This window comes from Grammomys surdaster, unplaced genomic scaffold (assembly GCF_004785775.1).
Source record: "Grammomys surdaster isolate TR1022 unplaced genomic scaffold, NIH_TR_1.0 126660, whole genome shotgun sequence".
NCBI lineage: Eukaryota > Metazoa > Chordata > Mammalia > Rodentia > Muridae > Grammomys > Grammomys surdaster.
The window spans coordinates 3,530,830-3,554,061 of NW_021621449.1; the positions used below are offsets into that span (position 1 = coordinate 3,530,830).

Below are 23,232 nucleotides of genomic sequence, written 5' to 3' on the forward strand. Positions count from 1 at the left end.
TGTTTCCAGCTTCTGGCTATTATAAATAAGGCTGCTATAAATATAGTGTAGCATATGTCCTTGTTATATCATGGAGCATCTTTTGGGTATATGCCCAGTAGTGGTATAGCTGGGTCTTCAGGTAGAAAGATTTCCATTTTTCTGAGGAATCGCCATACTGATTTCCAAAGTGGTTTTACCAGCAATGGTGGAGTGTTCGTCTTTCTCAACATCCTTGACAACATCTGCTGTCACCTGCATTTTTGTTTTTAGTCATTCTGAGTGTTGTGAGGTCTAATCGCATGTCGTTTTGATTTGCGTTTCATTGATGACTAAGGATGTTGAGCATTTCTTTAAGTTCTTCTCAGCTATTCAAAATTCCTTAGTTGAGAATTTTTCTGTTTAGCTCTATACTCCATTTTTAAAAAGGGTAATTTTGTTCTCTGGAGTTTAGCTCCTTGTGTTCTTTGTATATTTTGGATATTAGACTCTATTGGATACAGGGTTGGTAAAGTTCTTTTCCCAACTTGTTGGTTGATGTTTTGTCCTATTGACAGTGTCCTTTGCCTTACTGTAGCTCTTCAATTTTATGAAGTCCCATTTGTCTATATTTGATCTTAGAACATAAGCCATTGGTGTTCTGTTCAGAAAAATTTCCCCTGTGCCCATGTGTTCTCAGCTCTTCCCCAGTTTCTTTTCTATTAGATTCACTGTACCTGGTTTTATGTGAAGGTCCTTGATCCACTTGGGCTTGAGCTTTAAGAAGATAAGAATAGATCAATTTGCATTATTTGACATGTTCACCATCAGTTAAACGAACACCATTTGTTGAAAATGCTGTCTTTTTCTAACTGGATGCTTTTAGCTTCTCTGCCAAAAATCTAGTGACCAGAGGTGTGTAGGTTTATTTCTAGGTCTTCAATTTTATTCCACTGATCTATCTTCCTGTCTCTGTACTAATAACATGCAGTTTTGTCACTATTGCTCTATAGTACAGCTTGAGGTTAGGAATGGTGATATCCCCAGATGTTCTTTCATCATTGAGAGTAGTTTTAGCTGTCCTGGAGATATATATATATATATATATATACATATATATACATATATATATATATATATATATATATATATATATATATATATATAATTTATTTATTTATTCCAAATGAATTAGAGAATTGCTCTTTCTAACTCTATGAGTTGGAATTTTGATGGAGATTGCACTGAGTCTGTAGATTGCTTTTGGCAAGATGGTAAATTTTACTATATGAGTCCTGCCTATCCATCTATGCATCTTGCATCTAAGACTTCTGATTTCTTTCATAGCTTTTATGTTTCCATGGTTGTCTCCCTTTGAGATATCCTTATTTATTTCTACTTTTATTTTTAGATCTTGGATGGTTTTGTTTAATTTCTTCACCTGTTTGGCTGTGTTTTCTTGCAACTCTTTAAGGGATTTTTGTGTTTTCTCTTTAAGGGCTTCTACCTGTTTACCTGTGTCCTCTTGTATTTCTTTGAGTTATTTATGTCCTTCTTAAAGTCCTCTATCATCATCATGAGAAGCGATTTTGAATCTGAATCCTGCTTTTCTGGTGTGATGGGGTATTGATGACTTGCTATGGTGGGAGAACTGGGTTCTGATGATGCCAGGTATCTTTGGTTTCTGTTGCTTATGTTCTTTCACTTGCCTTTTGCCATCTAGTTATCTCTAGTGCTACCTACACTCATTGTCTCTGACTGGAGCCTGTCTTTCTAGTTATCTTGCTTGTGTTAGAACTCTTCAGAGTCCTGCTGTCTCTGTGATCACATGATCTTGAGCTCTTGGGTGGAAGAGCTCCTGGGACACAGGCTGCCTCTGGGATCCTGAAATCCTGCTGCTCTGAGTGCAGTGGTTCCTCAAGGATGGTTTAGGATATGGTGTCTTCACCAGAGCAGACAATCTAGGTGTCTGCCCCAGCCAAAAGGACCAAGGGAGGAGTGGAAGGGTAGTGGTATTCTAGAGGGGTGGGGTTTGGCTGGGTGATGGGTCTTGAGTGTCCCAGGATCCCAGTCGTAGATCTGTGGCTTAGGGTTGTGGGGGAGGGTCCTTACCTGCTGCTCTAAGATGGTTTAAGATATGGTGTCTTCACAGGAGCAAACCAGCTAGGCCCTGTACCCCATTTTATATGATTATTTGCTTGTCTAGAGTCTTACTTCTTGAGTTTTTTATACATGTTGGTTATTAGCCCTCTGTCGAGTGTAAGATTGGTAAAGATCTTTTCCTAATCTGTTGGTTGCCGTTTTGTCCTATTGGCAGTGTCCTTTGCTTTACAGAAGCCTTACAATTTTATAAGGTCCCATTTGTCAATTCTTGATCTTAGAGCATAAGCCATTAGTGTTCTGTTCAGGAACTTTTCCGCTATTCTTAAGTATTCAAGGCTCGTCCCCATCTTCTCTTCTATTAGTTTCAGTGCATCAAACTAAATGGATAGAAACTTGAAGCAATCCCAGTAAAATCAGGGACTAGACAAGACTTCCCATTCTCTCCCTACCTATTCAATATAGTACTTGAAGTCCTCATCTCAGTTTATATATACATAATATATATTATATATGTACTCTCTCTATATGTAATACCATATATAATACCATGATGCTGTTAAGATACCATTGTAACTCCATGTACACATACACTGTCCCCTATATGAGCATCTTATGTAAGCAAATGTTGCTACAACTAAGGAGTGAATACTGATCTCAACACTGATTGAAGTTCATGATTACCAGACATTCATCTGGGACACCACAGTGTATTTAGATGTCGTATCACTTTAGTCTTTTCTTGGTTGGGATATGTTTTCAGAATATCCTTGTTTTAAATAATTCTGATTATCAGGGTGACTGATCTAGTATGTTATAGGATATTTCTCTATTAAAATTTGAGGAATTTTTTATTAGAATGTGGATGACAGATATGAAATGCTAGTCTAATCACACTGTACACAGGGTGTAAATTATAAAAGTTTTATAGACTGTTGACTTCACTTGATTGTCTACTGCAGGTAGGCTATTTAAAAGCATACCTTCTTTTTATCATCTCAATCTTTTATTTCTTTAGAAAATATTTAATCTTCTCTCACACAAGATATCCCAACTGAAGCCTGTCTATCTTCCATTATCCCTGTCCCAACACTTCCCTTATTTCCAAGATCTACTGCTCCTCTATTTCCTTTCAGATAAAGCAGGCTTCCTCTGCTCATGGGACCCCTTTCCCCCTACTGAGCTGCATTGATCAGACTTGATATGAGTGTTTATGTATAATCTTATTGCATCTTGCTATGCCATGTCTTTTTGATAAAAGTAACCTTTAAAAAAGGCTAACCACAGGTATTGGAGACTCATCCCTGGAAAAAATTAACTTTCCCTCTTGGCAATTACTCATTTCCTGTAGGTCTTATAACAATAAAAATAGGTCATGAATTTGAGAAAGAAGAAAAAGACATGTAGGGATTGGAAGAAAGAGGAGGAAAAATGATATAATTATATTTTAATTAAATGTAAAATAAAAAACCCTGATTTTTTTCTCCATTTTTCTATACTATAATTTTTGAAGGGATGTTGCCATATGTAGCCCTACTATGGTGGGATATTGGGTTAGGTTTTTCAAGAGGCAGAATAATGCATGTGTCTGCATCTATCCAAGTTCTTCATGGTGGTATACAATATTCTTATTTTTCTCAGCCTTGTTTATGTTTACCATTAAAAATGTAATTTCGTAGTAACTCACTTAGCTCTACATGCTTTGGCCGTTTGGTCTCCCATCTCTTCCCATTGTCTGATGTTTTCCCATATCTTTGATATTCTTGGTTTCCATTTAAACACATAGGGATATGCATGTGTTTGTGAATATATCTCTGTACATCTGCTACAATGTGTTTCTCAATTCTTTGTTTTATTTTTTCATGCCTTTTACAAATCTTTTATTTATTATAGTCAGATTAAAGGTCACGGTAAGAAATTTTCTTTATTTCATGTATTCTTTCATTCATTGTGTCTGTTTTGTTTCTGTTATTTAATTAAATTTCTATGATATTTGTTTCTCCAGTTAAGTGATATCCCTGTCACCTACATTATACCATATCCACTACATTTAAAAAATATTAACTCTTAAATCTTTTTCTATTACGAAAGAGGAAAACACATAGTTACAGATACAAAGAATTTTGTTTAAATACATTTGATTTTTATTTGCAATTTTTACCTTTCTTATGCATTAATTTTTTAAAGTTACCATAATTGTTTTTATTATTTTATGATCAGAAAACTCAGTCAGCCTTCATTCATTCTGCCCCACTACATTCTCCTTTCCACTCTCTGTCTCTTTTTCTTTTTTTTTTATTGGATATTTTATTTATTTACATTTCAGATGTCATTCTCTTTCTCCATTTCCCCTCCCTAGAAACCCCCATCACATCCCCCCTCCTCCCTTTTGCTTTTATATCATTTTAATTACATGCAAATATCAAGGTCAGTTCTAGGTTGAGGCACTAGCAATATATTAGGTGCAAATAGTCAAAGAACAAGCAAGGCAATAAACAAAGTTCAGTGATCACTGTTTCTAAGGGCTTATCAGGATGACCACAATATCTGAGCCTACTTCCCTGTCCTAGCCTAAAGTCATTTTCATGTCTGAAGCTTACTTCCTTGTTCTCACTTAATATTTAGATTCCTGTCTGAAATTACTTCTTTGTTCTAGCCTAAGATTTAGATTCCTGCCTGGGATTACTTCTTTGTTCTAGCCTAAGATTTAGATTCCTACCTGAAGTTACTTATTTGTTCTAGCCTTATGTCAGATTTCTGCCTGAAGTCCATTTCCTTGTCCTTGGCCAATATCATATTCCTGCCAAGCAGCCCATTTTCTTGTTTTTGGCCCATGTCAGATTCTTGCCATGGAGCCCCAAAAGCTCTCCATCTCTCCCCATTTTTTATTTCACAAACAAGAGCCTGTCTTAGGTCATTCTGACAAGAATGCTTTTTTTAATCTGTTGAGGAATATGCATTATAAAAGGCAATGCACTTCTGTCTTAGGTTGGTAAGACTCTGCAGAATCTTACATATCCTTGGCTTCCTTTTATTTCACATATTTTTCTCGAATCTTTGTTATATTTTTTGTGAGACCCCAGATGATTTACTTTTAATACCCAGAGTCTGGGTATTCTTTCCACTCCATTATTCTTGCTTTTCCTGACCGTACTCCAGTTTGACTAAGGGCCCCGACATTAGAGATAATGGAGGCAGACTTGAGCATCTTGGCATCTGAAGGTAAGGGACTCTAGTGGCATCTGATAGCAGTTGGAAGTCCCAGCTTTCGTGTGGTCTCTGCACAGAAGCAGCTTTTAGGATTACTTTATTACAATGCATTTACATTTCCTTCTTCCCCCAAAGACAAAGTCTGGAGCTGTTGCCCAAAGGATTGGAAGCTACTTGGTTCCCACTGCTATTTGGTTCTCCCAGTTACTTCAACTGACTCAGCAGCATCTTGGATGAAGAGTGAGGAAAAGTGCTCTCAAATGGGTGCTCATCTGCTGGTGATCCATAGCCAGAAAGAACAGGTGCATTCTGGGAGAGACTGGGTCCTGATCCCAGCATGCTGTCTACCTGTTTCTACTAAGAGGGAGGTTTTTGACTTGGGTGTTAGTGCTGTGGCAGAAGGCTTTCCAGCAGATATGCAGGAATGGTGGCTTTAGCCTTTGCCTTCCACACCTTGGTCGTGTTTCAGTGGAACTAAACCCCAAGGGACCATGGCATGAGAAATGCAGCATGTGAGGATGAAGGAAGGATGAAATGTTTCTGCTTGAAAGACCAGTTTGTGATTTCTGCACTCTAATGCTTCCTGTAGTATCAAGTACCTTACATAGAAGGAATCAGTGAAACAGGACCAAACTGGAAGTGTCATGACGAGCCATCAGAAATGAATTTTCTGAAGTTATGAATGGAGAATGATTAGATGTATCTAATTCTCTCATTCATAATTATCAAGAATGGTTTTGGTGAACAAAAGAGGGGAGTGAGTCTGAGATGAGTATTCATTATGATCATGGAAAGAGATTGTTTTCCAGAGTTGTCAAAACATGAGTCATGAATGACACTGTCCTGATAATCTGGAGGAGATGTGTACTTCTGGGCCTTCGATGCAGGGTTGGGGGTCGGGGTGGGGGAAGTCCACTCCTGGTGGCAAGGAGTATATTCTTGAAGAAGGAAAGAAGACATACACTCCAGGGTGGAGAAGATGACATGTGCTTCTGGAGGTGTGTGTGTGTGGGTGCTCTTTTATTTCTTGATCCTTTGTATTCTCATCTCTGTGTGACCAGAAAAAATTGGTCAAAATATCACAGTGTACCTCTACTGTGTACAGTTATTAATATTAATCTCAAATTTGAAAACTATTTAAAGGCCTAGAGAAATGAAGTAGGATTTCATTATTATATATTTGCATATGTACATCATACTGAAATCTATAATTTTGTATCATTGAAATAATTTTTAAAAGGTATTATAAGAAATTCTGTAACAGGAAATGAATCACTTAGTCCAGGCTGAAAGCTGTATCTTTGTTTCCCCTTAGGACTTCATCACCAACATCCTGAACACTCGTGCTGCTTATTTTATAGGGTTGAGGGATTCAGGTCAACGAGAATGGCAATGGGTTGATCAGACACCATACAATGAGAGTGCCACGTGAGTCTAGACCTAAATAGAGGAATCCTGGGCTCTGTAGCATGAGACAAATTTGGGTGTTCTAGCTGTTGATTATGAAAGTAAACTAGCTTTCTCCTGGTGTTACTGCTGGAAATGAAATCATTTTTACTCGCCCATTTATTCATCACAGGAGTCCTATGAGACACACATTATTGATACTCCCAGTAGAGATGAGGAAATTCAGTTTGGAGAATGTAGAAGATAAGAAACCAGGGCACCCATTCAACGTCCTTACACCTAGGTGTGTTTCATCTTGCTTTCAGTTTTTCAGTCTATATGATTAAAAATAGACTTTAATTCATATTAATTAATATGTCTCTATGTGTGTTTCAGTAAGGGACTATTATGTGTATTTCGGTGTCTGTGGAGCCCACAGACATGCATGTTGAATCCCCTGGAGCTGGGTGATACAGGTGTAAACCTGGACAATATGAGTTCTGGGAACAGAACCCTCAAAGTTTTTTGAGAAACAGCAAGCACTCTTTTTTTTTTTTTTTTTTTTTTGAGACAGGGTTTCTCTGTGTAGCCCTGGCTGTCCTGGAACTCACTCTGTAGACCAGGCTGCAGCAAGCACTCTTAATATCCGATCTCCCTGTCTAGCCCCCATTTATATCTTTAGAAGAAAAATTGGTGTGAAAATCATATCTGATTATTTCTTATAAATCAAAGGCCTTCAATCTGATGTTGTTGTATTTAAAAAAATCTTACAACCTTAGTATGTTGCCACATTATGTTATTATATCTGATTTGAGAAATATGTAGTGTGTTGTGTTTTAAAACAAACCTGACATTTGATTTTACCAATGAATACTCAGAAATTGATGCTAAGATAAAATCTTGCTATCTCAGAGAGGAAGAGAAGCCCTCATCTTACCTTCTAACTCAGCCCATGTCCCAGAAGGAGAATGTCCCTTATCCATGCTGTCTTAAATACCCTGCAAACTCAATTTTCCTTCTTTACTTTCTTTGCATCCCTCTATCCATCCTCTAGACTGCCTCTCACTCTCAATGGTACTTTTTATGTTCACTGATTGTGAACTGGTTACTTCTCTACCTCTCTATGGTTGACTTTATTTAATCCTGATTACAGAAAGTTTTTGGACTGAAGATGTGTGCTAGGACTGAGCCATACCACAACTTGCTTATAATAAATGGAAACCTCTTGAATTAAATACTGAGACAAACTGCAGCTAGACAGTTTTTTTTCCAGTTTACAATCTTGGGGCTCACAATGTGATCAAATATCCTGCAATAATAGTGAGGTTATTGTTCTCAATTTTCAGAGAAGGCAACTATGACTGCAGAATTTTAAATTATTTGTTCTTGAGGACAGAAATAACCAGATTATCTGGAGATTTCAACTAGTTCTTCAGTCTCTAAAATAGTTCTTTTGTTTAATGGAAAAGCTTTATTAAAACATGAGAATAAAAAGACCTTTTCAACATCTAAATAAGAGCAGTGGGTTGACTTCCCCTGGTACAAAGACCTAGGAATGAAGAAATAGCCCCCTGGATGTGTGCTGGAAGAACAGTTAAGTAATAATCTAAAAGAACATTGAAGGTTGTGGTCCCTGTTATCCAGGTAAGTATGAGATATGGGTGATGGAGAACACTTGATTTGTATGTTCTTGAATCTGATCTCCAAAAATTCCAATCTCATCCTCAGGCTTGCTTCTTCTTGCTCCCTTTTTTTCAAGTGTTATTGTAGGAAACACCCTGATTCTCTTTCTTTCTTTTCAGATTCTGGCACAAAGGTGAGCCCAACAGTGATAATGAAAAATGTGTTACATTAAATTATCGTCTGAATGCTGGATGGGGCTGGAATGATATCCCTTGCAATCAGAAACAGAAGTCAGTTTGTCAGATGAAGAAAATATACTTATAAATCCAACATTCTCCATGAGCATTTGATTTCATTGTTATGCACCATTACTCGTACACCTGGGAAGTTCTACAAGTGGAAGCGATGCCCACAGAATTTAAGTGGGAAGCAAATTGTTATGCATATGAAAACAGTGCTCCACGTATATCCTTGGGTATTCATCCATGTATTCTGTCATAAAATGAACTTTCATTGGGAATTTTCGACATGCTAGGGACAATACAGTGACCCTTTTGGGCACATATGGAGCTTTTCTGCCAACTCCTCAACATTTCATTTACTCACATCATTGTATGAGATGTTCCCCTGATCTGTCTGCTTTTCTGTTTTTTAATTACCTTTGGTTTTATTGACAAAATTGCAAAGTAAAATTATATGTATATCTAAGTTACAGTGTCCGGATTAATACACACACTTATTTACTTTGAAATATACATATATATTTACTGTGAAATAATTATCCAAAGCAGGTTAACAACACCTCCCATTACTTAACATCATTGCAATATTATGTGTGTATGTGTGTGTGTTAAAAGCACTTATGATTATTTAAAGAAAATTCAGTTACACAGGATGGTGCTAACTGTTGTCATTCTATTGTACTGTGAATCTCAGTATTAACTTCTATTTTATCTGCTAGTTTGTGCCCTTCATCAGCGTGTCAGAGATCCCAGCCCTTTATGATTATATATTCTTCACTCTAATTCCTTAGATATTTTGATAAATTATTAAGCAAGTAATTATTGTAATATTTTACATATTATCCTTGCATTTAATCTCTCTAATGAGTCACGAAAAGCAGCATCCCCAGTCACTAACATGCAGTGATTCCTGTTTTGTGTGTTGTTTAAATGATGTTAAAGGATAATTCTGGATTAAAGTTTAGACTTAGATAAATAAAGAATGAAAAAAGGCCCAACTTGCTAATGTAGCTACAGTGCTGAATTTAAAAAAATGTGACCTTACATACCTACTATAAAATATGAGAAATATAAATATTTTTATTAGATATTATATGAAAACCATACTGAAATATGTTTCAATAAGTATAAGTTAGCATCTTTTGACCCAAGAAATTCTGGATTAAATTGGCATAGAATAGAAAAATACACACAATTGCTGTCTTCTTTTCAAACATTTCCTATAGCAAGCTAAGAGTGACAAATGAAAACACAGGCAAATCTTGCTTAGGCCTGAGATATTTCAGACATGTTTATGTAACCAGTTACATAAGTCAATATGTGAAATCAAAGTGTGGCAGCCTCTGAGGCAGCATTTCCTTCTTTGTGAAAAATTGAACATTACTAATTAAGCCAAATCTTCTATTTATAAAAAGAAAGCAAGGATAGTATTCTCTAAGCTAGAATTGCTATTTTATAAAAGGATCATATTCACTTTACCATCAGACAATTTTGCTCAAACCCAACAACATATCCTGCTATACCTTCACAATCTGAATTCTGATGTATGAATTAAATCATGGCATGGGTTAAAATTATGAGACAATCAGTTTATAGTAAGCAGACAGTGGATTCTGTTCATAAGTAGTCTCTTTAAGCAAGGCACTAAGTCCATTTATTCTCCTGTCTTCTTAATCTCAGTAAATGCCATCTATGTTCCAGGGATCTTCAGATCCTCCATCAGCATCCTCTCCCCCAGATGATGTCTTTGTGGTTGATAGCATTTGTGTGAATTGATTCAGTCCAGAATTCTTCTGTCTCCCCTTTCTACTGGGTGTTTCTAGGCATACTTCTAAATGAAAACTTTGTATTTCTTAACAAAACATATGTTATCATTAGTTACTATTATTAATTGCTTCACTTTACATTTAGCTTACTGTCCTCCTCCTGGTTACCCCTCCCACAATCCTTCCCCTAATACCTCTCCCCTTCTTCTCTGAGTGGGTAGGGACAGCCTCAGTATCTCCAGATCCTGGCATATCAAATTTCTGTGGGGCCATACACATCATCTTCTAATGAGTCCAGACAGGCAGCTCAGTGAGAAGAACATATTCCATGGGCAGGCAACAGCTTTTGGCACAGCCCCCATTCAAGTTGTTTGGGACTCACATGAAGACTAAGTTGCACATCTGCTACATATGTGATGGGAGGCCTACGTTCAGCCCATGTATGTTCATTGGCTGGTGGTTCAATCTCTCAGAGCCCCAAGGGGTCCAGATTAGTTGACTCTACTGGTCTTTCTATGGAGATCCTATCCCCATCAGAGTCTACAGCCCTTCTCTCTATGCTTCCATAAAAGTCCCCAAGCTCCATCTACTGCTTGGCTGTTGGTGTCTGTGTTTGTCTGAGTCAGCTGCTGGGAAGAACCTCTCAGAAGAAAGCCATGCTAGATTCCTTTCTGCAAGCACCTTGGAGTAAAATTGATAGTGTCAGGGATTGGTGCTTGCCATGGGATGAGTCTTAAGTTGGGCTGGTAATTGCTTGGCCATTCTGTTAGTCTCTGCTCCATCCCCTCTCCTTGTATTTCTTGTAGACAGGATAAATTTTGGGTTGAAAGTTTGGTGGGTAGGTTAGTATCCCTATAACACCACTGGGATTCCTGAGTGTTTACAGGAGGTGGCCTCTTCAATTCCATATTCCCAGCGTTTTGAGTCACAGCGAAGAACACCCATATTGATTCTTGGGTGCCTCCCTAATCCCAGCTCTCTGTTTCCTCCTGGAGATGTAGAGAAGTAGGAAATCCAATGGAGGGTAAGAACACCAGGGAAGGGGCATGGAGCAGATACTGAGGGAATGCCCAACCAATAACTTGCCTACCTTGAACTCATCTTTCTGTTTCTTTTGTTTTTGTTTTGTTTTGTTTTTTCGAGACAGGGTTTCTCTGTGTAGTCCTGGCTGTCCTGGAACTCACTCTGTAGACCAGGGTGGCCTTGAACTCAGAAATCCACCTGCCTCTGCCTCCCAAGTGCTGGGATTAAAGGCATGCGCCACCACCACCCGGCTCATCTTTCTGTTTCTTATGTATAAGTTTCTCTGATTTTCTTCTAAGGCTTGTTTCTACTTTCTGTTTGTCTCGTTTTCTTGTGTCATAAAATTCATTTCTTTGAGAAGGCACAACAAGTTTTATGATGATTAAGACTAATCTAAGAAATACTAGCATCATAATAACCCTAACTGCTAATGTGCCAATCTTAATTAAGTCATTTGTCTCTTCTTATGTCTCTGTCTTTTAGCCATTCAAGATGGCATTATCTAGGGTTCAAATGTCCCATTTTATTGTTTTTCTCATCCTTAATTGTGGTATTCCTTTTAATATTGTTTAATATTTCAAATTCCTTATACCTGTCTCTGAGTTTTTTCATGCATGGGTTCTTTTCCTTTTTAGCACTTAAGCATAATTCCAAATATCTTTTTTCGTGATCAGAAGTTTGGCTGTGATCAGAGTTTTTCTTGGGTTCTCTCTCTTTTCTGTGTCAGCTCAGACCTCATGCTATGGCTTGTCATAAACATGTCTTTCACTCCGCAGGGAAAAGGCATTTCTGATGTTCCCATATGACTGTGACTTATATCAGTCAAGTCTCAAATTTATGGGTATCAGGTGGGAGCTGTATCTCACTGGAAACTCAACCCCTCCTTCATGGCCTGCCAAGGCTAATGGCATGCCTCTTGTAATGCTTCTGATGGGCAGCATCACCAGCCACCACTTCATGTGGGTTAAAATTTGGTGCTGTGGATGTGCCAGGTATAGGGGGCAGCAAGCCCTCCTCCACAGGACAGTGGGCTCTAGTGTGTAGCTACACCACCTGTCAGGGGGAGATGTGGCCTGTGAATGGTAGCGTGCTAAGAATGCACATGAGGCTCAAGCAGTCCATCATATGCATGTCTACCTAGGCCATCTAGCTCTCTCTATCCTCTCAAGCTTCTCTGAAACCCTGTAGTGCTTGGGAGAAGTTGCCACTTTACGATCTCTGTAATTGCCAAGACTTATATTCTTAGGTTTTGGTTATTTCCCTGCTCATGTAGCAAGTCAGATTTTTTTTTCTACTCTGCTCACAGAGCAGCCTGCCAGTTGCCACAGAACTTACTGCAAGAGGTGAGTACTTGTTGACTTTTTCCACCCTGGACTTTTCAGGCTCTAAGCCTGGTTCTTTCTAAGTTTGTATATGTGTCTATGTTGCAGTTCTGTGCATAACATGATAGGTGTTAAATATAAGTGTATTCTGGGGGCATATTCTATAGCCCTCATTGTCCCACAGAAATGACACAACAAGCACTATAGATGGGCAGATAGTCCTATGTTCTAACCAGATCATGCTGACTCAAACTACTATCCAGCAATGTGCCTGACTACTTGCCATTGAGTCTTGCCTTCTGCTTCATATGTGTCCTCATGACCTGATCATGGGAAATATCCTATTCCTCTGTCTCCCTCTCTTTCTCTGTCTGTGATCCTTCTAGGACTGGAAGTCCTGCCCTCCTGCTTTAGTTAGGGTTTCTATTGCTGAGAAGAGACACCATGACTAAGGCAACTCTTTTAAGGGAAAACATGTAATCGGGGCTGTAGTACAGATTTGGAGGTTCAGTCCATTATCATCATGAAAGGAAGCCTGGCAGCATCCATGCAGACACAGTGCTGAAGAAGGAGCCAAGAGTTTTCCATTTTCATCCAAAGGAAGCTAGGAGCAGATTGTCCCATAGTCATCTATCAGAATGGTCCCAAATCCTACCTCACAGTTACACACTTCCTCCACCAAGGCCATACATAGTCAAAGAAGACCACATACCTTCTAAGCATACCACTCTCTGTACCAAGAATATTCAAACCAACACACCTCTCATCTCCTGCTAAGTTATTCAGTGATCAACTGTTTATTATCCAATCAAAGGTGATGGAAAACAATTTTTACACATCATTGAGAAACAAAAGGTCCAATAATCATGACAATGCCAATGTCTGGAATGTACCCAGACACTGGGCACAGAAATCAGTACCTGAATACATAGTGCACAAAACCATCCCCCAACACTATATGGGACATATATATCACATCCTGTCTTCCCAAACCTCATTGTGGAATAGTGGATATAAAGAATGAAAGAGCCAGAGCCATGGATGACTACAAGGAAATGGTGCCTTCTGTACTTATCAGGGCAGCTGGACATATGTGCTCTGTGAGTATCATATCATGTTCTTTTCTACAAATCAAAGACAAGCTTATTCCGACATGGATTGGGGAGTTTTGCATGAAACACCACCCCTATCCATGGAACTACTGGCTATCAATAGAGATAAGAGAGGTAAGTCATTGCTGACAGAGGTAAGTAATTGTCCTTAAGGGGATAGCTCTGGGTAATTTGGTCATACATTGGTTAATATTTGAGCCATGCAAATGTGGTTTGATGTATTAAAAGAAAATACAAAGAGGACACAAGTTGACTTGTAGGGCGTTTAGAGGAGATATGGAAGGTATTGGTGGAGGAGAGGGCAACAATCAAAATACGAAATTCTTCAATAATGAATATAAATTTTTTAGAACTATTTTAAACTGAATTGAATAACACATCAAAAGGATCATGCACCATCATCAAGTCAGTTTCATTTAGAGACACAGGGGTGGTTCATCACATTGGTATTCTTTATCATCTGCTTCTGTGAGTATTGGCTCTAAGTCTTCCCCATGAACATGGACTGTATCTTTGAAGTATGAGCCAAACAAAACCTATCTCATGTAAGTTCCTTTGTCGGGATGTTTTATCACAGTAACAGAAAAAGGATCCAAGGCTGTCTCCTCTTCTCTGTTTAATCTTGTAGAGAAAGTTAGCACCAGGGCATTTAACAAAGAACTAAGCCAGAAAATATGAGATATTTGAATTAGAACAAGAAGCCAAGAGCCTTTTCTGCATCTAATGAGATTCAGAAATCCAAATGTTTCTATCTTTGAGTTTATTTATGGGATGGATGACATCTATAGATTTACATATGTTGAACAATCCCTGCATGTCTGTAATGAAACTGACCATCATGGTGAACTATCTTTTGATATGACTTTAAAAGTAGTTTACTAGTTTGTTTTTCTTTCTTGTTTTTCAAATTTTTATTTTTTTTATTTTTATTCTCTTGGTGGATGAAGCTTGCTTTATTTTTTTCTCTTAGTCCTTATATACTTTAATGAAATCCTCCACGCAGAGATAAAAAAAAATCACATTACAATAATTTCTTTTTTTGAATCTTCTTTTTTTATTGGATATTTTATTTACATTTCAGATGTGGTCCCCTCTCCTCATCCCACCCCTCTAGGAACCACCTATCCTATTCCCCTCCTCCTGTTTCTAGGAGCATTTGCCTCCACCCTCCCTCCCACTTCCACCTCCCCACCCTGGAATTACCCCACACTGGGACATCCAGCCTTCACTGGACCAAGGATCTCCTCTCCCACCTATGCCTGACAATGCCATCCTCCCCTACATATACAGCTTGAGCCATGGTTCTCGCCCTATGTGCTCCAAGGCTTGTGGTTATGACCTTGGGATCTTTGGTTGGTTGGTACTGTTGTTCTCCCCATGGGGCTGCAAACTCTTTCAGCTCCTTTAGTCTTCACTCTAACTTCGCCATTGGGAACCCCATGATCAGTTCAATCGTTAGCTGTGAGCATCTGCCTCTGTATATGTCAGACTCTAGCAGACCCTCTCAGGAGACAGGTATATCAGGCCCCTGTCAGCATGCACTCCCTGGCATCCAAACAGTGTCTGCATTTGGTGACTGTACATGGACTGGATCCCCATGTGGAGTAGTCTACAGATGGCCCCTCCTTCAGTCTCTGTTCCATACTTTGTCTCCATATTTCCTCTTGTGAGTGTTTTGTTACTTCTTCTAAGAAGAACTGAAGCACCCCTACTCTGGTCTTCCTTCTTCTTGAGCTTCATGTGTTCTATGAACTGTATTTTGGGTATTCCGAGCTTTTGGGCTAAAATCCATTATTTGTGAGTCCATACCATGTGTGTTCTTTTGTGATTGGGTTACCTCACTCAGGATGATATTTTCTAGTTTCATCCATTTGCCTAAGAATTTCTTGAATTCATTGTTTTTAATAGCTGAGTAATATTCCACTGTGTAAATTTACTACATTTTCTGTATCCTTTCCTCTGTTGAAGGACATCTGGGTTCTTTCCAGCTTCTGGCTATTATGAATAAGGCTGCTATGAACATAGTGGAGCATGTGTCCTTGTTATATGTTGTAGCATCTTTTGGGTATATGCCCAGGAGTGGTATAGCTGGGTCCTCAGGTCATACTTTGGCCAATTTTCTGAGGGACTACCAGACTGATTTCCAGAGTGGTTGTACCAGCTTACAATCCCACCAACAATGGAGGAGTATTCCTTTTTCTCTACATCCTTGCCAGCATCTGCTTGAACCTGAGTTTTTGGTCTTAGCCATTCTGTTTGGTGTGAGGTGTAGTGTCAAGGTTGTTTTAATTTCCATTTTCCTGATGATTAAAGATGTTTAACATTTCTTTAGGTGCTTTTAACCATTTCAGGTTCCTCAGTTGAGAATTCTTTGTTTTGTTTAGCTATGTATCTCATTTTTTAAAATAGGGTTGATTGTCTGGAATCTAATATATATATATATATGTGTGTGTGTGTGTGTGTGTGTGTGTGTGTGTGTGTGTGTGTGTGTATGTGTGTATGTGTATGTGTATGTGTATGTGTATGTGTATGTGTATGTATATGTATACAATATTAGCCCTCTATTGGATGTAGGATTGGTAAAGATCTTTTCCCAATGTGTTGGTTGCTGTTTTGTCCTAATGACAGTGTCCTTTGACCTACAGAAGCTTTGCAATTTTATGATGTCCCATTTATCAATTCTTGATCTTAGAGCATAAGTCATTGATGTTCTGTTCAGAAACTTTTCCCCTGTGCCCATGTGTTCGAGGTTCTTCCCCACTTTCTCTTCCGTTAGTTTCAGTGTATCTGGTTTTATGTAAAGGTTCTTGATCCACTTGGACTTGAGCTTTGTACAAGGAGAAAAGAATGGATCAATTTGCATTCTTCTACCTGCTTACCTCCAGTTGAACCAGGACCTATGTTGAAAATGCTGTCTCTTCCCCACTGGATGCTTTTAGCCCCTTTGTCAATGATCAAGTGATGATAGGTGTGTGAGTTCATTTCTGGGTCTTCAATTTTATTTCATTGATCTTACTGCCTGTCTCTGTCCCAATATCATTATGCAGTTTTAATCACTATTGCTCTGTAGTACAGCTTGAGGTCAGGGATGGTGATTCTCCCAGAAGTTCATTTATTGTTGAGAATAGCTTTTGCTATCCTGGGTTTTTTTTTTTATTCCAAATGAACATGCAAATTTCTCTACCTCTATGAATAACTGAGCTGGAATTTACATAGGGATTGCATTGAATCTGTAGATTGTTTTCAGCAAGATGGCCATTTTTCTTATATTAATCCTGCCAATCCATGAGCATGGGAGATTTTTCCTGGTTTTAGATCTTCAATTTCTTTCTTCAGGGACTTGACGTTCTTATCATACCGATCTTTCACTTGCTTGGTTAGATTCACACCAAGGTATTTTATATTATTTGTGACTATTGTGAAGGGTGTTGTTTCACTAATTTCTTTCTCATCCTGTTTGTCCTTTGAGTAGAGGAAGGTTACTGATTTGTTTGAGTTAATTTTATATCCAGCCAGTTTGCTTAAGTTGTTTATCAGGTTTAGGAGTTCTCTTGTGGAAGTTTTGGGGTCACTTAAGTATATATACTATCATATCATTTGCAAACAGTGATATTTTGACTTCTTCCTTTCCTGTTTGTATCCCTTTGACCACCTTTTGTTGTCTAATTGCTCTGGTTGGGACTTTGAGTACTATATTGAATATGTAGGGAGAGAGTGGACAGCCTTGACTAGTCCCTGCTTTTATTGGAAGCTCTTCAAGTTTCTCTCCATTTAGTTTGGAGTTGGCTACTGATTTGCTGTATATTGCTTTTACTGTGTCCTTTGAAAGAACAGGAATTCAAGGGGATGGGAGTTGAGCTGTAACTGTTGTGTGTGATGTGTGGGATCTGGTCCAGCCCCTGGTTCTCTGCTCTGGGACGGTAGAGATGGGTGCCGAAACTTGTCTTTTTTTCTTGTATCTAAAGTCTCTTTCTTTGAAAAAGCACACAAACTTTTATGATGATTAAGACTAATAAAAGAAATACTAGAATAATAGTAACCCTACCTGCTAATATGCCAATATTATTTAAGCTGTTTGTCTCTTCTTCTTCTGTCTGTGTCTTTTAACCATTCAAGATGGCATTACCAAAGTTTCAGGTGCCCTGTTTTATTGTTTTTCTCATCCTCAATTGTGTTATTCCTTTTAATTTTATTAATTCAAATTCCTTATACCTATGTATGATTTTCATGCACAATCTTTTTTCCTTTTTATCTTTTAATCATAATTATAAACTTTATTTATCTGATCAGAAGTTCGGCTGTGCTCAGAGTTTTTCTTGTGTACTATTTTCTGTGTCAGCTCAGACTTCACGCTATGGTTGGCCCTGACCATGTCCTTCCCCTCTCAGAGAAATTGTATTTCTGCTGTTCCTCCCCCCCCCAAGTCTGTAGCTGGTATCAGTCAAGTCTCACATTTATGAGTTTCAGATGGGAGGTGCATCTCACCGTATTCTCAACACTTCCCTTGTGGCCTGCCAAGGCCAATGGCACGCCTCCTGTAATGCTTCTAGCAGGCAGTACTGCCAGTCACCACTTTATGAGGACTGTAATCAGCTGCTGTGTGTCCTAGCTATGGGAGGCAGCACCATCCCTTCCACAGTTCAGTGGTCTCAGGTGTGTAGCTACATCTCCTAGCAGCAGGAGGTGTGGCCTGTGAATGAAATCTTGCTAACTATGCACGCACAGCCCAGGTAGTTCATTACATGCCTGTCCACTAAGGCCACCTAGCTCTCTCCCTGTCCTCTCAAGCTTCTCTGGGACCCTGTAGTGCTTGGGAGAATTTGGCACTTTATGATCTCTGCTTTTGACAAGGCATTGTCAGGCTTTGGCTATTTTCCTGGCTCATGAAGCCTGCCAGATTTCAGCTGCTCTGCTCACAGATCAGCTTGCCAGGTGTCATAGAGCTTGCCTGTTCCTGGGGAGTGTTTCCACCCAGGACTTTTCAGGCTCTCAGCATGGGTCTTTCTAAGTTTGGATATGTGTCTATTTTGGGATTCTGTGCATAACATGATGGGTGCTAAATGTGAGTGTAATTGGGGGGGTATATTCTATGCTTTCCCCCACTGTCCCACAGAAATGACACAAAGACCTTATATTTATTAACAAAAAGCAAGCGCTATAGATGAGCAACTATTTAGTTATTCTAAGCTGATCACGCTGATCTGGACTACTAGCCAGCAATGTGTCCTATTACCTGCTGTTTGAGTGTTGCCCCGGCTCCCTCTCCTCCATATGTGTCCTCATGACCTGCTCCCTTCATGACTTACTCATGGCAAATCTCCTCTTTCTCTGTCTACATCTCTCTCTGCTTGGAACCCACTCTGGGATTGGAGCTCCTGCCTTCTTGCCTTAGTTAGGGTTTTCACTGCTGAGAAGAGACACCATGACTAAGGCAACTCTTCTAAGGGACAACATTTTATTGGGGCTGGTTTATAGGTCCAGAGGTTCAGTAGATTATGACAGGAGGCATGGCAGCATCTTTGTAGACATGTTGCCACAATCTGCCCCCAATAGCTGGGCACAAAAACATGGGAGGATTGGTGGTTTGAATGTGCTTGGCCCAGGGAGTCCATTCTTAGGCAGTTTGTGGCCTTGTTTGACTAAGTATGGAGGAAATGTGTCACTGTGGGATGGGGTTTGGAATGTTCCTTCTAGCTGCCCATAAGACAGTCTGCACCTAGCTTCCTTTGGATGAAAATAGAGAACACTTGGCTTCTTCTCCAGCAACATGTCTATACCAGGCAAAACTCTGAATGATCATAGATGGGGAAACCAAGATATTCCATGACAAAACCAAATTTACATAATATCTTTCCACAGATCCAGCCCTACAGAGGGTAATAAATGGCAAACTCCAACACAAGGAAGGAAACTGCACCCTAGAAAAAGCAGGAAAGTAATCATCTTTCAACAACCTGAAAAGAAGATAGCTACACAAACATAATTCTACCTCTAACAACAAAATTACAGAAAGCAACAATCACTTTTCCTTAATATGTCTTAACATCAATGAACTCAATTGCCTAATAAAAAGATATAGACTAACAGACTGGATGCATAAGTAGGACCCAGCATTTTGGTGCATAAAGGAAATGCACCTTGGGACCTTTTTTCAATCTGTTGGCTGCCATTTTGTTCTTTTGACAGTACCTTTTATCTTACAGAAGGTTTGCAATTTTATGAAGTTCCATTCTTGCTCTTAGAGCATAAGCCACTGGTGTTCTGTTCAGGAACTTTTCATTAAAATCTTTGTGGGGGATGAAAGGAGAGGGGACAAAGGAGGGGGGAAAGGAGGAGGAGGAAACAAGAGTGATAGTATCAGATGTGGAGGACAATAGAGAGAGGTACAGAGGGTCTGGAAATTGAATAAAAATGAGGAACTGAGGATTGCCACTCGTGAGTCTCAGACATCAGAGAAATTTGAGGCTCCCAGGACCCAACGGGGTTGACTTTAGCTGTAATGCACAGAAAAGAGAAATCAGAACCTGTGGAGACCACCTCCAGAAGATAGACACGGCCCCTGGTGAAGGGATGGAGCCACCACTCCATCTCAAATTTCTTTTAACCCAGAAATGTTTCTATCCAAAGGAAGAACAGGGATAAAAAATGGAACAGAGACTGAAGGAAGGAACTGTGGAATGGCCCCACCTGAGGATACATCATGTCTGCAGACACCAAACCTAACACTGCTGCCATGGTCAAGAGGTGCTTGTGGACAGGAACCAAGTGTGGCAGTTTCTGGGGAGGTCTGGCCAGCAACCAACCAATAAAGAGGCAGATGCTTGGAGCCCACCATTAGGCTGAACTCAGGGAACCTGTTGGGGAGTGGGCAGAAGGACTGGAGGAGCAGAAGGAGATTACAACTCCATTGGAAGAACAACATAGGGATAGCCTGACCACCCAGTTCTCACAGAGACTAGCCCACCAACCAAGAAGTGTACCTAGAGGGATTCATGGCTTCAGATACACAAGTAGGAGAGGATGGCCTTACCAAAGAGTAATGAAAGGGGAGGCTCTTAGTCCCGGGGAGATTTGATGCCCCATAGTAGGGGGATGCTGGAATGGTGGGGCAGGAAAGTGTGGATAAGTGGGGGAGTACTCTCATACAGGCAAAAGTGAGGGGGGAGGGCAGATGTGGGATGGGTGCTGGTGGAGGGGTAACCTGGAAGTGGAATATCATGGGATGGGGGCTTGGTAGGGGGAGTAACTGGGAAGTGGAATATCATTTGAGATGTAAATGAATTAAATAATTAATAAAAATTCTAGAAAAGGAAAAATACAGTTTAAAGGTACTTTTTTTTTTTTTTAGAGGTGAAGAAATTTCCATTTTAGGAACTGAGAAATGATGAGAATAATATTGTCCAGGTTTTCAGGACAATTTTAGGCATGTTTTTCAATTTCCTCTTTCCTACATCCTTAAATCACTAGAAGTAAGTGCAGACTGTGACTTCCGTGAGTGCAGCATTGGTCATCTCTGTGGCATTTAGCTCAGAGTGAGTAGAGGTTGACTCTGAGCTCTGGCCTCTTTGAAAGAAGCAAGTCCCTGATTCATATCTTGGAGAGTCAGACACAAGAAGCCCTTGACCTTCTGCACATAGACCTCAGTAATGGTGCAGGAAATAAAGCTACAAGGTAGGGTGACATTCCTGTCTTGGTCCATAGGACACAGTGGGAGTGTGTGATGTGATGAGGAGGTGCCTGGGGTAATGATGCAGACAAGTGGGCAGGCTGAAGTGATGGAGTGGACCAAGACAGCAGAGCCACAGGAATCTGAAGGAAGTGTGATATCTAAGAGCCAGCAGTCCTTGAGAAAACAAGAAACCAAACATAGAAAGGAGGATGTAAAAAGATAGGACTTCAAGGGAAGACTGTGACACTTAAGATGAAAGAGTTAGGATGTGGAATTGCTGGTGCCTGAGGGTGAAATTTTTCTTGATTATTTGTGTGCGTGTGTGTGTGTGTGTGTGTGTGTGTGTGTGTTTGTGTGTTTGTGTGCTTCAGAGCTGACATGGCCACTCATCCTAGGGTGCTCACAGGTTTTTTCTGCTTCGTTTATTTTGTCTGAGCATTTTGTCTGGTTATTATTGTTTTCGTCTGCTGGTGAATATATCTGTTGCTATCTGACAGGGAAGGGAGTCTGCTGGTCCCTGAGACTCTGGTCAGCTGCTGTGATTTCCATCTTACTCCTCAGCACCTGCTTCATTGCTCACTGTGTGGGTAAGTTCTTCACTGACTGGTTTCTCTTTTGGGCACTGTCTGGTCTCTGTTCCACAGAGACTCCTAGAGGCTATCTTGCTTGATTTCGGGTTTTAAGACAGGGTTTTCTGTGTATTTCAGACTGTCCTGGAACTTTCTGCATCAACCAGGTTGTCCTTGAACTCATATTGATCCCTTCTGCCTCTGCTTTCCAAGGGCTGAGAATAAAGGTGTGCTGCATTACCTCCTAGATTGGAGTTGTATTTTTGATCTCTTTATCTGGTCCAGTCTTGCATGCAATATCATGTTTTTCTTGACCTATCTTCCTCATTCGTTTTTTTTCCCTACCTTTTGACCACTGAGACAGCTAAGGTTCCTTCACTGGCTTTGTTAGCACATGTCATTTATAACCATTGTCTGTGACAGTGCCATCCACTATTGGACTTACCAGCAATCACATGCTCTGGTCACAACATCTCTCCATTGAAATTGCAACTCCAGTTAATTTTCTAATGTTAGCCGCATATGGTCTTTGATTCATATGAGATTTTCGCCTTCAACACGAGAGTAAAAAGTAAACAAATTAAATAGCAATGATTGAAGAAATGAAATATTTCTGCCCTGTTTAATATGCCCATGAAGCTACATCTGAAGTTCATTGTGTGAGAAGTTTTGATGATGTTCTTTGCAGTCTGCATTGTGCTTTTCCCTTTGCTGTGAGGATGATCACAGTAGTTACTGCACAGTCCAGGAAGGAGTGGGAGTAACTTACCCCAAGTACTTTGTGTGTGCAGTCTGCTCTGCAATGAGACAAATTCATTTTCTCACTGAAGCAGAGTCTGCTCTACCTGGCACAGTCAGGCAGTAGTGGGTGGTTTGTGGTTTGTGGTCATTAGGATAGTTTTTTTATTCTTCATGAAGAAACTGAAGCTCAGGACCCAAAACAGAAACCTGAAAAATTCATTAGAAATAATAAAGAAAGACTGTTTTTCTTCTCATTGTTCAATGTGCACTATCATGAACAAAATATTAACTTTTTTTTCCTTTTTTTAATTGGATATTTTATTTACATTTCATATGTTATCCCCTTACCCCATCCCCCACTCACCCGGGAACCCCCCATCCCCTTACCCCTCCACCTTCTTCTCTGTGGATGTAACCCCCACCTACCCCCCCCCCCACTCACACTTCCCCACCCTCAAAATTCCCACCCCCTGGGGCGTCCAGCATTCATGAGATCCTTGACCTCATGAAG

The 23,232-nt window shown here is 39.7% G+C and overlaps 2 protein-coding genes across 2 annotated transcripts in view; both read left to right on the top strand.

Annotated features, from left to right (window-relative positions):
* Positions 1-8,985, top strand: part of LOC114615373 (C-type lectin domain family 4 member A-like) — a 51,062-nt gene extending 42,077 nt beyond the window's left edge. The window contains exons 4-7 of the mRNA XM_028761107.1: positions 5,404-5,570; positions 6,584-6,696; positions 6,848-6,958; positions 8,457-8,985. Of these exons, the coding sequence (XP_028616940.1) occupies positions 5,404-5,570; positions 6,584-6,696; positions 6,848-6,958; positions 8,457-8,601 (536 nt within the window). The 3' untranslated portion in view covers positions 8,602-8,985. The remainder of the gene's footprint in view (positions 1-5,403; positions 5,571-6,583; positions 6,697-6,847; positions 6,959-8,456) is intronic.
* A 12,403-nt stretch (positions 8,986-21,388) lies between these two features.
* LOC114615350 (C-type lectin domain family 4 member A-like) overlaps positions 21,389-23,232 on the top strand; it is a 74,796-nt gene continuing 72,952 nt past the window's right edge. The window contains exons 1-2 of the mRNA XM_028761076.1: positions 21,389-21,413; positions 21,909-21,998. Coding sequence (XP_028616909.1) covers positions 21,389-21,413; positions 21,909-21,998 — 115 coding nt within the window. The remainder of the gene's footprint in view (positions 21,414-21,908; positions 21,999-23,232) is intronic.